The 15619-nt window shown below is 35.1% G+C and overlaps 1 protein-coding gene across 4 annotated transcripts; it reads right to left on the reverse strand.

Moving 5' to 3' along the window:
* Nucleotides 1-487: 487 nt before the first annotated feature.
* On the reverse strand, nucleotides 488-13811 carry LOC113920144 (60S ribosomal protein L31-like). 4 transcript variants are annotated; one of them, XM_035726759.1, is made up of 4 exons: nucleotides 13636-13811; nucleotides 12473-12618; nucleotides 11197-11348; nucleotides 6033-6459 (listed from the first exon to the last, which is right to left on the reverse strand). In XM_035726759.1, the coding sequence occupies exon 4, from the start codon at nucleotides 6446-6448 to the stop codon at nucleotides 6071-6073; it is 378 nt and encodes a 125-aa protein (XP_035582652.1). In that variant the 5' UTR covers nucleotides 6449-6459; nucleotides 11197-11348; nucleotides 12473-12618; nucleotides 13636-13811; the 3' UTR covers nucleotides 6033-6070. The 4 variants fall into 4 exon arrangements, with proteins under 4 accessions (XP_035582653.1, XP_035582652.1, XP_035582654.1 ...); XM_035726760.1 differs by lacking the exons at nucleotides 12473-12618; nucleotides 13636-13811 and adding an exon at nucleotides 488-506 and having other exon boundaries at nucleotides 6051-6459; nucleotides 11197-11478; XM_035726761.1 differs by lacking the exons at nucleotides 12473-12618; nucleotides 13636-13811 and adding an exon at nucleotides 11486-11502.
* Between the last annotated feature and the right edge of the window lie 1808 nt (nucleotides 13812-15619).

The raw sequence follows: 15619 nt of genomic DNA on the forward strand, positions 1-15619 counted from the left end.
ATAATTCAGGTTATTCATACAGCTATTTACACACTGGATAAGATTATTAAACACCTTTATCTTAATCAGTTGATGGACTAGGTTTTATTTTATTCCAAAAGGTTCTTATTATAGAAGAGTAATGATATTTTCTATCTTTTGATTTCATATTAGACAACCTGAAACATTTTTTAATTAAAGTATTTTTTAAATAGTTCCTTTTTATCAGTAACGTAGAAGGAACTGTGAATGTTTTGGGATAACTAACTCAAAATAAATTCATACAAGTTGATTTCAAAACAAAAGTTTTTTTTAAAGATGTTATTTATTTGTCAGAGAGAGAAAGAGAGAGAGAGCACAAGAAGGGGGAGCGGCAGGCAGAGTACGCAGAGGGAGAAGCAGGTTTCCTGCAAAGCAGGGAGCCTGATGCAGGACTCGATCCTAGGAAACTGGGATTATGACCTGAGCCGAAGGCAGACATTTAACTGACTGAGACACCCAGGCATCCCCCAAACAACAGTATTTTTCTGCAAAAGAATCACCAAAAACAAAAGACAAAACAAAAGTTGTTAATTATATCTGGGTGATGTTTAAATTCATATTTTTATATTTCATTAGTTTTCAGTGATTCTGGCTTATGAGAATATCAGATAAAACAAAATTAATACTAAAGGCATGTACAATCTTAAATGAACTATAACTATAATCATATTATATAAAACTATTATTATAGTGGACAGTGGAGAGTAAACATAACGAAAAATACACTTATTACTTTAAGCATTATAACCAGAGTATCTGAAATACATGGAAATGCCCAAGTAATTGACGTACTAAATTAAGGCAATTCAGTTATGATAAATTTAGTTTGTTTTAGGCTGTGCTTTTCTTTTTCTTAGTCTTTCAGTCTTTTATCCTGCTTATCCTAAATGCCCATTTGTGGCTGATTAACTCAAATGAGAACAACCTGTAGGTATTATTTTCACTTTAACCTATGCTACCCTAAGTATAGGGTAGTTATTCAGAACTAAAAAAGTTACATATTTCTAGTTGCATTTGTGTTTTTCTATCTCCCCCTCCCCACCACTTTCTCTGACACTAACACTAATATTCACTCTATTTTCAAACTGAAAGATTATTTTAAATGTTGGTGACTGGGCTCACTGAAATCTTCTTACCACTGTAAAGAGTTTGCTTTCTCATCTGTAAAGTGGAGAAAATAATTTTTATATTGCCAGTCACCTATGGTCATTAGAAAGATAAAATCAATTTTCATATGTAAAAGAAATACACAATTTAAGGATTATACAAATACTAGCTAATCTCTTCCTTTTCTTTTTCCTATTACTTGGACTAAAATTTTTTAACTAGTTCATGGGAAAACATACCTGTGTTGTAAGCTCAATTATCATGAAACCGTAAGCAGGAAGGTGGCTTGGCCAAGGATTCACAGAAGAGAAAGAATAACTGACAGAGAAAACTGGGGAGTTCTGTCTCTCTGACTCTATTTCACCCACCCACACCCACACCCCTCCACACACACTCCTTCCTTTCTTATCACTGCATATCTAGTTTGTTCTTTCTTTCCCCATAAATCTCAGCGCATGAGGTCACCAAATAATAACTGCCACATCTCCCAGTTTATCTCACTGGGAGAGGCTATATGACTCCTTCTCAGCCACAATTACAAAAATATGGAAAATGTTCTCTCATTAATATGTGTTAGATAGTACACTGTCCTCTCATGTCCTATCATTAATGGTCAGGAAGACATTTTTCATACTGGTACAAACATGCCTTTTAATTTGTACTTCCTCTGTGGACAGACGGATTTTTAAAAGATTTCATTTATTTATTTGATAGAGAAAGAGAGAGAGAGAGCACAAGTTGGGGGAGGAGCAGAGGGAGAGGGAAAGCAGACTCAGCATGGAGCAGAGAGCCCAACCCTGGGCTCCATCCAAGGATGGACCCTGAGATCACGACCTGAGCTGAAATCAAGAGGCTGACACAACCAACTGAGCCACCCAGGCACCCCCTCTGTGGACAGTTACCAAATTATACAAGGACATTGCAATATGGGCACATATCCTAATAGATTTCCATTCCAAGTTTGGAAAAATGTTCCAAACACTTGAAGCATTATTGGAGATCACTAAAAACTACAAAACTTGATGAGTTCACCCCTACTTATTTCATTTCTCTTTTATATTTCTTAACACGAATGAAAATATTTAAAGACTATTTTCAGTGACCAAAATTCTTGTGATATGATTAAGAAATCAATAACAAATTCTCTTAAAAATATATGCCAGATCCTGTTACACTTATCACATGTAAATAAAAGATATGAAGAGATTTTATTAAACTGTTTTTGTTCAGTAGTTTAATTGGCCTTAAAATCAACAATGGTACAATATATTCTTTTTGAGATCATCAGAACAACATGAATGCATTTGTTTTATATTAAAGAAATTTCGGGAACTAAAATTTAAGCCTCTTTTCTATTATTGCAACCACACTGGAGATAAATATCGTAAAATTTAAATGATATTCATGTAGATTTTAAATGTAAACAATAAAAATATTTTAATATGGTTGAAAATGCTTCTTAAAAAGTCAATAGTTACTAAATATGTATATTATTTTGTTGGCAAAAATAAAATATCCAAGTAGTATTTCCATGGTTTCTAAGAAAAATCAAAACCATCTAATAATCTCGAGAAATGAACAGAGGTTGAGACTGCTGCTATCCCTGGAACCCCTAACCAGGTGTGAGTGGCTTTTCAGTTGTATATAGAAAATATTAGAGAGAATGAAAATGAGAATTAAGAAGGAAACATAGCCTATTATGTTCTTATAATACCCCTTCAAAGAGCATAGACACTTTAAAAGATTCTAAGACTCATTATCAAATTGCATACTTTGAGGGGCAAATAAGATTCTCCTGGTTGAAATAGCCATATTTAGAAACTGTGTGTCTTTCTCTCCCTCCTTCCTTCTCTCCCTTCCCCATCCTGAAAAAAAAAAAAAAGATGACATGCATCACAAGAATTATATTCTTTAAAGAAAACTACAGGGGTGCCCAGGTAGCTCAGTCGGTTAAGCGTCAGACTTTTGACTTCAGCGCAGGTCATGATCTCAGGGTCCTGAGATAGGGCCCTGTGTCAGCTTCCACGCTTTGTGTGGAGCCTGCTTAAGATTCTCTCCTCCTCAAATTAATTAATTAGTTAATTAACAATTATAATCCAATCACAGCAGAGAAGTATAAATTTGCTTGTTTCAAAACCTTCCTTTTTGTAATTAAACCCTTGTATATGTGAACTATGTAACACTGAGTTTGACTCTCTTTGGAAAAATAGAGAAAGTAGTCTTTCATAAAACATAAGAGATCTTAAACTGTTGCTTCTTAGGTTTAGGGAAAAAAAAGTCTATTTGCATACTATTTCTACTCCTTTATAAATACATCCCCGCACAGTGAGACTCTAAGCAAACTGCTGCATCTTGCTTGCAGACCACAGAAAGGATGGCACGGCCACAGCCTCATTTCATTCTATCTCTCATTAGTTTTATAGAATGTGAACTCATGTTATCTAACATTTTAGGCTTCAAATTCTCAAGAGTAGGGTTCATTGACATCCATCACAACATTAACCACAGCTCTGGCACTGTGTGTTTGAACAAAAGGAGGAAGAAAAACAGGCCCATGCAATCCTACTTTTATTAAGGTACAATTTCGGTCAGATTATTGACTATGTTACATACAATGTAACTCACACATTCCCAGAGAAATATGTTTAAAATTCATGACCAATTGAAATCAGTTAAAAAATTAAAGAATTTAAAAAATAAGTGCTGACTTTTAAACTACACACTATCTGTGCATGGAAGGCTCTACCTCATATTAATTAATAACTGTGGCAATACATTTGTTTACATAAGAATGAGAGCTTTTAAGTCTATTTCACATGACCAGCATTTGTAGAAGATAGCAGAGAGGAAATTACCCTCCCAAGGGTTCTTTTTGTTTAAAGCAAAAAAAAACTACTGTGGTGCCCAGGTGGCTCAGTGGATTAAGTATCTGACTCTTGATTTCAGCTCAGGTCATGATCTCAGGATTGTGAGATCAAGCCCTGCCTCAGGCTCCGTGCTAGGAGGATGGAGCCTGCTTCAGATTTTCTCTCTCCCTCTCCTCTTCCCCCATCCCCCTCTCTTAAAAAAAAAGGGGGGGGGCGGAGCAACAAAACCTAAGTAGAAAATAGCCTGAGTGAAGGGCTGTCAGAAAGTTCACATTATTGCCATAAAGGTAGCTGAAACAGGTTTTAGGATCAAAAAGAAGGAAAGCAAGCCATGCAGAAGCAGCCACTCCTAAAGTGACATCTGGTAGTAGGTATACTGCTACCCCTTCCACTGGGGATCACCAGTACCACTAAACATTCCTGACATCAGACACAGTTGTACTACTCTGCAGCCACACCCTTTATGAATGAGTTCCAACCTCTGCTTCTACACTCACATGAGTCAATCCCATATAAAAGCACTGAATGGGAATCAAAAAGGTAGAATCCTGATCATAATTTGCACCTTAGCTACCAAAGACAGAGGAAAGGGAATACTGGGCCTTCTGTAATTAGGAGTGGTGACACACCTCCCTCAAAAATTTACACAATGGAAGAGTCCACTGAAATAAAGTTTGTGATGCAAGGAATACTATTTAATAAATGCAAGATACAGGCAATATTAATTGCTTCTTTAAAATTATTTTTTCTAATTAACTTTTAAGATCAAGATACTGAACTTAATTGTATATCTATAAACAAATCTCATAGAAATCAGCTATTAAATAGGTAAGCAAAGATGTCTTATTTGGCTACTTTGTGAGAGTGAAAATCTCTGCTTTATTCCAAAGAAACAAGTTGCTGCTGCATTATCAGCAGAACTGAATATATTCTGGGACAAAGTATATTTAAACTATTAAACACAAACATATCCAGTTGAATATTCTTTATATATTTTAGAGAAGGAATTAGATAGGAGACACCAATCATGCTCTAATCAAGAAAGTAAAATCGCATAATTTTCCAAACCGTTCAAACATTATTTTATAATGATACTTAAAGCACAGAAATTATATTACCATAAACACCTTTCTTCCTAAGGCCCAGATTGAAACAATTAAGTTCCACCAATGATCAGATGTTATATGTATGTGGCACATTCAGTTATAAAGGCTTATCAAGATGGGAACAGTACACCAGCTAATACATTTGGAGATTTATTGTCAGTTTACTTCTGGTAATGTCAAAATAATGTAAAAATGGCAAATGGTAACTATCTCACAGATGGAGAGAGAGAATTAAGTCACCAAGTGCTTATATAACAATGAAAATCATCTGTAGTTACAGCACTATTGCTGATAATATAAATTTCTGGAAAATTTTGAATCAAAGACTAAACTTTTTGAACTATTCCGTATGTCGCCATTGATTAGTACAGTAGGAAAAATTGGAGGAAAAAAGAAAAAAAAAAGAAAAATACATTCCTCCCAAGTTATAAAAACTAAGAATTTAAGATTTATGGGGTTGGGGACCTCTTTCATTAATTTGTTTCTTTCCATCATCATTACTTTTTAACTTTACTTCTCTCCAAAGTTACTTTTAAAAACGGTATTACTTAAAAACATGTTCCATACATAAGCTTAATCATAGTAGTTAAGATATATTTGAATTTAAAAATTGATATTTAAATTTAAAATGATATAAAAGAATATGTAAATTAAAATGAGCAAAATTTAAAATACTTTTTTAAATGTCAAAGACAATCATATTTCAGCTCAAACATGAAATCAAATTAAACTTTCAAAGAGTTCTTGGATATATTTTTGGTTTTATGGAAATTATTTAATAATTTCTGGCTTTCTCAAAGATAAAATTTATAAAAATCATTTAAAATGAAAATAAAAATGAAACCCATACTATCTTGAGACAAATTTACATATATGCATCTGGGGCTGTGGTTTCTTAGTACTATTAATGTGCATTTTATTTTATGTTATGTTTTTTGCAGTTTTATACCTTTATTTGACAATCAGCAATTAGTTCTCATCCACATTAACTGTCTGTAGATTTTTGAAAGTGGTGACAGGTACATAGGTAACCAGTGTGTAGAGCTTGTTTCGTGAATCTTCATCCTCCTTACGTTTTCTGGACAACCGCACACGGATACAGTATGGAACATTCCTTATTCCTTTGGCCCAGACAGCTTTGTTGAGCCTGGTGTCAATGCGCACATCTGGAGTTCCCATCTCCTTCATGGCAAATTTCCGGATCTCTTTGAGTGCCCGAGGGGCACGCTTCTTGAAACCCACTCCATGGATGCGCTTGTGAATGTTGATGATGTATTCTCTGGTCACTACTTCGTTGATGGCAGAACGGCCCTTCTTCTTCTCGCCACCCTTCTTCGCGGGAGCCATTCTGCCGGGCCCTGGTTGGAAAGGAAGAGCGCGAGGTATTGTGGGAGAGGGAAAACAGCGTCACAAGTACAACTTCGGGGTCGCGTGGAGGCGCTTGGAAGGGGAGAGGCGAGGCCTAATGTGCATTTTAATAGCAACATTTGGCGGACTGCACACAGAAATCATAACATATTTTCACTGATTCAATTCTGCCCAAGAGATAAACTATTATATAGGCATTTCTTTGTTCTTTCCTAAGTACAATAATTTGACATCGTTGAACATACACATAAATCTCTTAAAGATGAATGCAGTCCTTGCATAGTACAATAAATGTATTCTCTTTCACATTTTTTATAATTATTTTTCATTTTATTTTCTTTTAAATTGAGATGTAATTTTCATCCAGCAAAATGCACAAATCTTAGCTGAGTGGTTTGATGATTTTTGACAAATGTCAACAACCATGTAACCCACATCCCTATCCAGATATAGAATATTTCCAATGCCTCAGCAAGTTCCCTGATCCAGTGAAATTCCATTTCCTCTACACCAATGAATCAGTTTTGTCTTCTCAAACTTCTCAAAAATAGAACCATGCAGTCAGTATGCATTTGTGTCTAGCTCCTATCATTTAGTATATTTTTGAGATTCATCTGTATTACTGTGTGCATCAGTATATTAGTTTTACCAAAAAAATTCTATGATTATGCTACAACTTACTGACCCATTCTCCTGTTAATGGACATTGGATTTCTTCCATTTCTTCACTATTATGAATAAAACTGCTATACACATTTCTGTACAAGTCTTTTTATTGGCATACGTTTTCATTTCTCCAAGTTAAATACCTAGAAGTAAAATTGCCAGAATACAGGGGAGGTGAATGTTTAAGTTTAGAAGAAATTTCCAAACTGTTTTCCTTGATGGTGTGACTGTCTTGCAGCTTCACCAACAATGTTTGAGTGTTCTAGTTGCTCCATACCCTCGCCAACATTTGGCACTCTCAGTGGTTTTAAGTTTAGCTATTTTAGAGGAAGTACAGTGGTATGTCATTATAGTTTTACTTTACATTCCCCTGGTTAATACAATGCTGACCACATTTTCATGTGTTTATTGGCTATTTGTATATCTTTCTTTGTGAATAGTCTTTTCAAGTATTTTGAGTACTTTTCAGTTGAATTGTTTATGAGTCCTGTATATTCCTGACACAAGTCCTCTGTCATATATGTGTATTGCTAAAATTTTCTCTCAGTCAGTGGTTTGGATATTCATTTGCTTAACAGTGTGTTTTAATAAGCAGGAGTTGTTTGCTTTCCATGAAGTTCAATTTATTTTTCCTTTTATATAAATTTACTATTTTTTGTGTCCTGCCCCTAAAAACTATTTACCTACCCCAAAGTAAAAAATGTATGCTCCCAGTTTTCCCTAGAAACTTAACAGTTCTAGTTTTTATGTTTATATATATATGATTCAAAATGAATTAATTTTTGTGTAAGATATGAATTGGAAGTCAACATTCCTTTTCTTCTGTATCAACAGCCAATTGTTCAAGCACCATTTGGGGAACAGACTTACCTTGACAACATTTTTTAAAATGATGTAAGAAAAAAAAAGAAAATTTGAATAATCCTAAATTCATTAAAGAAATTGAATTCATAATTAAAAGCCTTTCCAGAAAGAAAACACTACATCCAAATAACTATATTGGTGAATTTAATCAAACATGTTAAGAGGAAATAATATCAATCTTTCACAAATATTTGTGGAAACTAAGAAGGCAGTAGCAACCTCACAAGACCTTATAAGAATGTCTATGTTCATGAGATACCAGTATCCCTCAAGAATGTAGATGGACAGAATATTAGCAAATGAATTCAGCAATATGTAAAAATCATAATAAAGACCAATGGCATTTATTCCAAGAATGTAAGAATATTCCATAATTCAGAAATCAATTAATGTAATTTACCAAACTTACAGAAAAAAGGAGTAAACTCATGATCATCTTAATAAATGCAGGAATACTTTTAAAAAAATTCAACATTACTTACTAAAGCAAACTGTTAGTAAAGAATAGGGAGAACTTTCTCAATCCGATAAAGAGTATCTTCAAAAACATCTCAGCTAACATGATACTTATTGGCAAAAACTCAGACCCTTTTCTCCTATATTCCAGAAGGAAAAGATATCTCTCCTCACCAGTCCTATTCAACTTTGTGCTTCAAGTCCTAGCTAGTAAGAGGGAAGAAAATGACCTCAAAGGTATACAGGTTAAGAAGAAAAAAATAAAGCTGCCTTTATTCTCATTTTCTATGTAGAAAATCCCAAGGACTCTACAAATGAACCACAAAAAATAACAAATAAATTTAGCAATGTCGAAGTATGCAAAAATCAATTGTATCTCTATTTATTACTAATGAATAATTGGAAGAGAAAGTTTTAAATACCATGTGCAAAAACATGAAAACATAAAATGCCTATAAATAAATGTAAAGATAGATGTATAGGATTTCCAAATTGCAAACTATAAGATAATTGTAAGCAAATGAAGAAGATCTGAATAAGGAGATATATGATAATAATGAATTGAAACACTCCATAGTGTTAAGATATCATTATCCCCCAAATGCTCTATAAATCTATTGCAGTGTCAATCAAAATTGTAGCAAGCATAGTGGTAGAAACTTGACAGGTGATTCTAAGGAATTATACAAAAAAGCAAAGAACTCAGAATAACCAATACAACTTTGAAAAGAACAATATTTGATGATGTATACTACCTAATTTCCATACCCTCTATAAAGCTACAGCAATCTAGAAAGTGTAGTTCCAGAACACAAGAGTAGACAGAAAGCCAATGGAAAATAATAGAGGGCAGAAATAGACCCACACAAACACAGTCACTTGCTTTACTACAAAGGTACCAAAACGATTCAATGGGAAAAGAAAGTCTGTTCACACTGATACACTTGAGACTGAAAAAAAAAATAGGATGGTTTCATGGATATATTATAATCTCCTAACTAATAAAAATTACCCTAAAAATAGACATGTTTCTGCACTGAACATTTAACCCTTATACATTAATATTCATTAATGAAAATACCGTTCTTTGGAACACAAGTTGAGCATGAAATATATGTAGTTCTTTTTTAATCCCTTTTAATAACTAGCCATTCGCTTTTGTCCTTTTTCAGTATCATAAATTTGATTACCTTCATCTGGGGCAGAAAAATCAAGCAAATGCTTGGCACTTGAAGGAAATCATTTCTCCAGTTTACTGAAACAGAATAAGTGCTTGTGGTATATATAAGAAGAGTCCTAATATATATCACCATAAAATGATGGTCAACTGTTGGTTTTTTTCTCCTAGTTTACTAGTCACAATACTAAACAAGAAGTTATATAAGAACAAGGATTATGCCTACCTTAACTTTGACTTCATCCCTCCTCTGTGGTACATGATAGCACTATATACATATGTGTTATATGGATGAAGATGTTCTCGTCATTCATGAAGAATGAAAGAATCTCGGTGTTCTTCCCCTCAGAAGTCTCTTAATAGACCACCAGCACAATGTGAACTATGTGGATGCAATTTACATTACTGCATAAACTATTATACAAATCTGGTACTCCATAATCAATTTATTTTACTGTTATTACTCCCTGAAATAACAAACTACACGCCCACATATGAGCCAAATGAATCCAAATACACAATTCAGTTATACTCCTAAACAGTAAAAATACTTTTATACATAATATGAGAAGTTAAAAATCATGTCTTTTTAAAACAATATTCTGTAAACAAAAACTGCTGTTTGTGTCATCAAAGTCTGACCTGCTCTGACTAGCCTGAGTCCCATTCAGTCTTCCCATGACAGGCAGCCCAGCAATCAATAATGGGTCACAGGAGCTGAAGGTCAAGAATTCTACATCTTGAGGTCTCACATTTATTTTCAGTTCTTAGCCCCAGTTCGCTGTTCTTGGATCTTATTTCTTATCTCTTACTTATGAAGTAGAAATTTTTTTCAGTGTATTACATCTGATGTAATACTAAGTTTTTGCAAAACCAGTTTAACTATGCTCAGCTTAGAGGTAAATGTATTCTACTCGTGTATGGGTCTTTAATCCAATAAATCTCATTCATTTCCCAAAATCAACCTAATAATTTATGCTGCCATAAGTTATTTTGCTTATTCAAAAGAACAGAAGGCAAAGAATTATTTCCAGAAAAGAGATGAACTACAAAAAGGAAATGAGATAAATTCCTAATAATAATAGTTTTGAATCAGAGCTATTTTTTAAAAACCAGAATAAGTATGGCAGCTATTTTTCTTCTGTGTCATGAAAACTATTCAGTAAACTATCCTAGAGTAAACTAAGATTGACAACATTATTCATTTAGAAATCCTAAATGAACTTTCTTGAATATGCTTCAAAGTGAAGCAATCATGTGACACCCATATCTCATGTTTGTGCCTTCTGCAGTTGTAATGTCTGTTATGCAGACAGATACAGACAATTAAGTTCCCCAGGAGAACACTGTTGGCACAAATTAGCAAAAGTTTTCTTAATGCTAAAAACCTGAAACAACAGACTAAAATGGCAGCCAAGAAGAGGAAGTCATGACTGCTGGCAGTACATTGTCACTAAACTTTCTCTAGTGAATTAATTTGCCATGAACATTAGGAATAGCATCCTTCATGTCAGAAGCAAACCATTAGATCACCATCCAGAGAATGGACAGGAATTATACAAACCTCTAGGAACTCCAATGCCACGGTAATTATAATCTTCAGTATGTCAATGGCTCAAGAGTTTTACTCATCTGTTGTTTTAACTGATGGACATCTGTCTGTTAAATCTGTGGGCCCCATGTGGCTATTTAAAATGCCAACAGATGCAGGGTAACCTAAATGAACAAAACTCAGTTTAAATGACAGAAAAGTTTGGTTGCTACCAGAAATAAAGGTAGATAATAGTTAAACAGAAATGACAGATATTGATAATAGAGAAACACTTGGTTTTATTTAGTTACTCTATGCTCACCTAACCTCTCATTTGCATGGCTTCTGACATCATAATAGGTCTTTATTAGCTGGTGTGTAGACTGATGTAGTAGCTTTCTCACCAGTTTGCCTTAGTCTTCTCTCTTGGCCCTTCAACCTAACCTCCTTGTCAAAAGCAGGAAAATTTTCCAATAATAGTACTATGAGTGTGTTATTTCCTAAGAAGGGGCTTCAGAATTCATAATCTGCTGCAGATCAACCTCTATAGCCATGTTTCTCCTGCACTGACCAAGACATCCTTAATGTTCCCCTCAGCTCTAAACTTTAGAAAAGCTACATCTTGACTATAGTCTCTGACCTCCCCTTTTTTAGATCATTTGCTTTAAAAAAACTTGTGATTTAAAATTCTTTCATTGCCCCACTTAATTGTAAATCTTCTCCCAGCCTCTTGCTAGGATTACAACCCTTGAGTGTCTTTCCAGGACCACAAAGTTATCCCTTTGAAATTGGCAAAACAACGGATCCCCTATATCCCACTCTGTGGGAGGGTAGGAGCCTAACTTTGCTAAGCACCAATTAGCCAACACAGATGGCCTAATTACACTGACCAACCTCCCTTCTAAAGTCTTCCAGTTCTTTTCTACTAGCTTAACCTGCTTAAAAACCATTACAAACACTTCCACCTTTTGTTTCAGTGGAGTTGAGTTAGGTCCCTCTCCGCCATTGCAATGGTCTTAACCCCTACTGCAATAATCTTGAGTAAAGTCTTCATTGCCTGTTTAACTCCACTGGGTGCAGTTTCTCTTTGATAGTGCTTACTCTGAGCTGCTTCTTATGCCTCCTTGTGTGTCCTCCCCAGTCTCCCTTCTTTGAGAACCTAATTATTCTGCAAGACCTAGATTAAATGCATTTCATATGAGTACACTTAGCTGAATTGAAATTACATAGGAACTGGGAAGAGACAGCTTATTTTGTTTTACTATGTACTGTTCAAAAGTGTAAAACAAAATCCACAACCTCACCCTACCAGAATTAGACATTCTCTCTTAGAATATTCAGTATCTTTAATGAGAGACTGGAAGAGTGGAGAAAGACGTCCTTTCTTTCCTTGCAGTTATCAAGACATTTCTTAGGTGTCCAATCTTCACGTGTTCACTTAGAAGGGGACTTCCACTTAGAAAGGAAAAAAAAAAATTAGAACACTGTGAAATTTGTCTTGCTGAAACATTTTTCAGTTACTTAAAAGACGAAGAAGACTATCATCTCTCTCACCAGGCAACTTCCCTTCAAATGACTTTGTAATGTCACTGAATATAGAACTCTGCTGAGCAGGGAATAGAAACATTGATGTCTGTGGAAAAGTGCTAAAGAACTCCTTGACATTTTGTGTCTAGCACCGTAAGGAAGTTTACTTATGAGAAAAGTTTATTGTGATGCTCATCAGGCATCGAATGTGCTATTTTTCTCCATACAAAAATGTATAATTATGTGCAGCAGTATATATGTACATCTGAGGAGAAAAAAAATAACACAGTGGGAAATGAGGGCAAGCATGAGAGAGGGGTCATTTGTTGTTTATCCTTTCATCCTGAGACTTGACAGAAGAAAAAGATTAAATGGAAACAAACAAACAAAAAAAACATGATGACCATAAATCTGTAAATTAGAGGTTGAAAGAGAATATTAAGATCCCATTAAAAAGAGTTTCCTCGACTCCTCCAACACTCAACATGCAATCTGTTTTCATGTTCTCTGAATCTAATGTAAAATTTATCCCAAATTGCCCACTCTGCAGAGCCATTATGACTTTGCCCCCACCATCTCTCAACTGGACTCCTGCAATAATTTCAGAAGTGGCATTCTGGCTTTCCCTTTTTTTCCTTCTGAAAACTATTTGCTACCTGGGAGTGAAAATCACCTAGGTGAAATGGTATCATGTTTTCAACAAAAGACAAAGCATGTCACTCCCCTGCTCAATAACCTTCAAATCTGTCCCAAAAAATCTCAACAACTTGACCATGGGCTAAAAGGCACTATATGACCTGCCCTGTATCTCTGTCTCCTAAATTATTGCCTTTCATTTTTCCCATTAGACTCTCTATTCAGGCCAAACTGGACTTATTGCTATTCCTCAGAAGGAATTGCCTAGAATACCCGTCCTAGAGATTTCCACATGATTCATTCCCTTACTTCATTCAGGATTCTGATCAAATATCTCCATTTTAGAGTCTTCAACAATCTCTCCTTGAAATAGATCATTTTTTCTCTCCAAGTCATCTTCTAACATATAATCTTCCTTTACTGTTTTTACAGCAAAATTTCCTCCTCAAATAATAGTATGAAAACAATAATCAGATGGCATCACTTCCTAGTCACCCCCCCACACACAATGGCTGCTTCTCATTGCCCTAAGGATAAAAGCCACAATGGTTTCCATGGAAAAAGAGGTCATTGGTGAGGACCCTTCCCATAACTGTGAACTACTGATCACATCCATTCTATCTACTCGCTTATTCCTTTCTGGCTACTCTGATATTCTTGCATGTTTTGAAAATACAAACTTAGTTCCTGTTTTAGAGTCATTGCACTCATTGTTCCCTGCATGGGAACACTATTGAGGCTTTAATCACAGTATCAAAATACCACTTCATAGAACTCTCCATTGCCTTACCTTGTTTATTTTTCATGGCATTTATAACTTTATGTTTACACACCCATTTTATTTGCTGATTTCTACATATCTCAGTAAAATGAGAGTAAAAGCTTTGGCTCTCTGGGTTATCACTGTATCTTTTACTCTTAGGAACAGTGCCTGCCATGTAATAGGATGCAATAAATATGTTGAATAAATAAATTATATGTATATTTATAGGCAATTTACTTTAAATGCCACACATGACTGTCAGGAACACATCAATTTCCTTGGAATTATGTCACTTTTGAAATTTTATGTTTTTTTTTTATGTTATAGAGAAATTTGACTTGGCTCCTCCCTTGGGCAATTCAATTTGTCATGATATTTGATTAAAGAAACAATAGATAACATAGCTTCAATTTAAAGAAATGATCCCCATGATCTATGACATTTCCTTTTTTAGTAATGTTGTAAGGTACTAGTATAAAGAAGGCAGAACAAATAGTAGCCATAAGACTCTTGATACTCAAGTTTCTTTTCTGCTCTGTTGCCTAATATTTAACTATTCACTTAGTAGCTGAATCTCTAACTTAGACCTCTTTACTAAGCTTCAGTTTCCTATAGTTCATATCCACTTGACTCTATCACCTCAAAATCAACAAATGAAAAGGGAACATACTATCTTTCCTGTTCCCATCCTAATTCCTCCTCTTCTTTTGCCTTTTCTCCTGCTTTTTCCCCCACCCCAGTGATAGTTTTTAACATCAACCCAGCCGCCAAAGCAAGACACATAAGTCATCCTTAATTCTATTCAGGTGCCCCACTGTACTTTTCTTTAAGATTTTATTTATTTTAGAGAGACAGAGTGTGTGTGTGTGTGTGTGTTTGTGTGTGTGTGTGTGTGTGTGTGTGTGTGTGTGTGTGTGTGTGTGTGTGTGTGTGTGTGTGTGTGTGCAGGTACAGGAACAGAGGAGGAAGGAGAAAATCTCAAGCAGACTCTGTGCTGAGTGCAGAGCCTAAGAGGGGTCTCAATCTCACCACCCTCAGATCATGACCTGAGCTGAAATCAAGAGTCAGACACTTAACCAACTGAGCCACCCATGCGCCCTGTACTGTATGTTTTTCTATACAACTTCAATCATTCAAAGATGCAATCCAGAAATAGAAATCTGAACAAAATATGTGAAACAATTATTTTCATTCATTGAACAACAGGCAGTTCAGTGTTGTGACAGAAGTAAAACAAATGAGATAAACCCTACCAGTTAGTCTGGTTTTCTAACTTAACCATGGTGCAGGAAGGACCCAGGAGCAAAGCACAGTGGTCTAGTTGATTGCAGGTACATAGCACAGAAGTTGAGGTAATTGGATTTGCAAGGCTGAATAACAGAGGGAAGGAAAATAGGCAGAGAAGGAGCTCCACAAATCTACACATGGGCCTTCTTAAATTCCTTGCTGAATAAGAATCTGGGCATACTCCAGGAGGATGGGAAAAGAAAAAACACCAAAGAAAGAACAAATGAAACCATGAACTGAGAA

The sequence above is a fragment of the Zalophus californianus genome, chromosome 3, assembly GCF_009762305.2.
Source record: "Zalophus californianus isolate mZalCal1 chromosome 3, mZalCal1.pri.v2, whole genome shotgun sequence".
NCBI lineage: Eukaryota > Metazoa > Chordata > Mammalia > Carnivora > Otariidae > Zalophus > Zalophus californianus.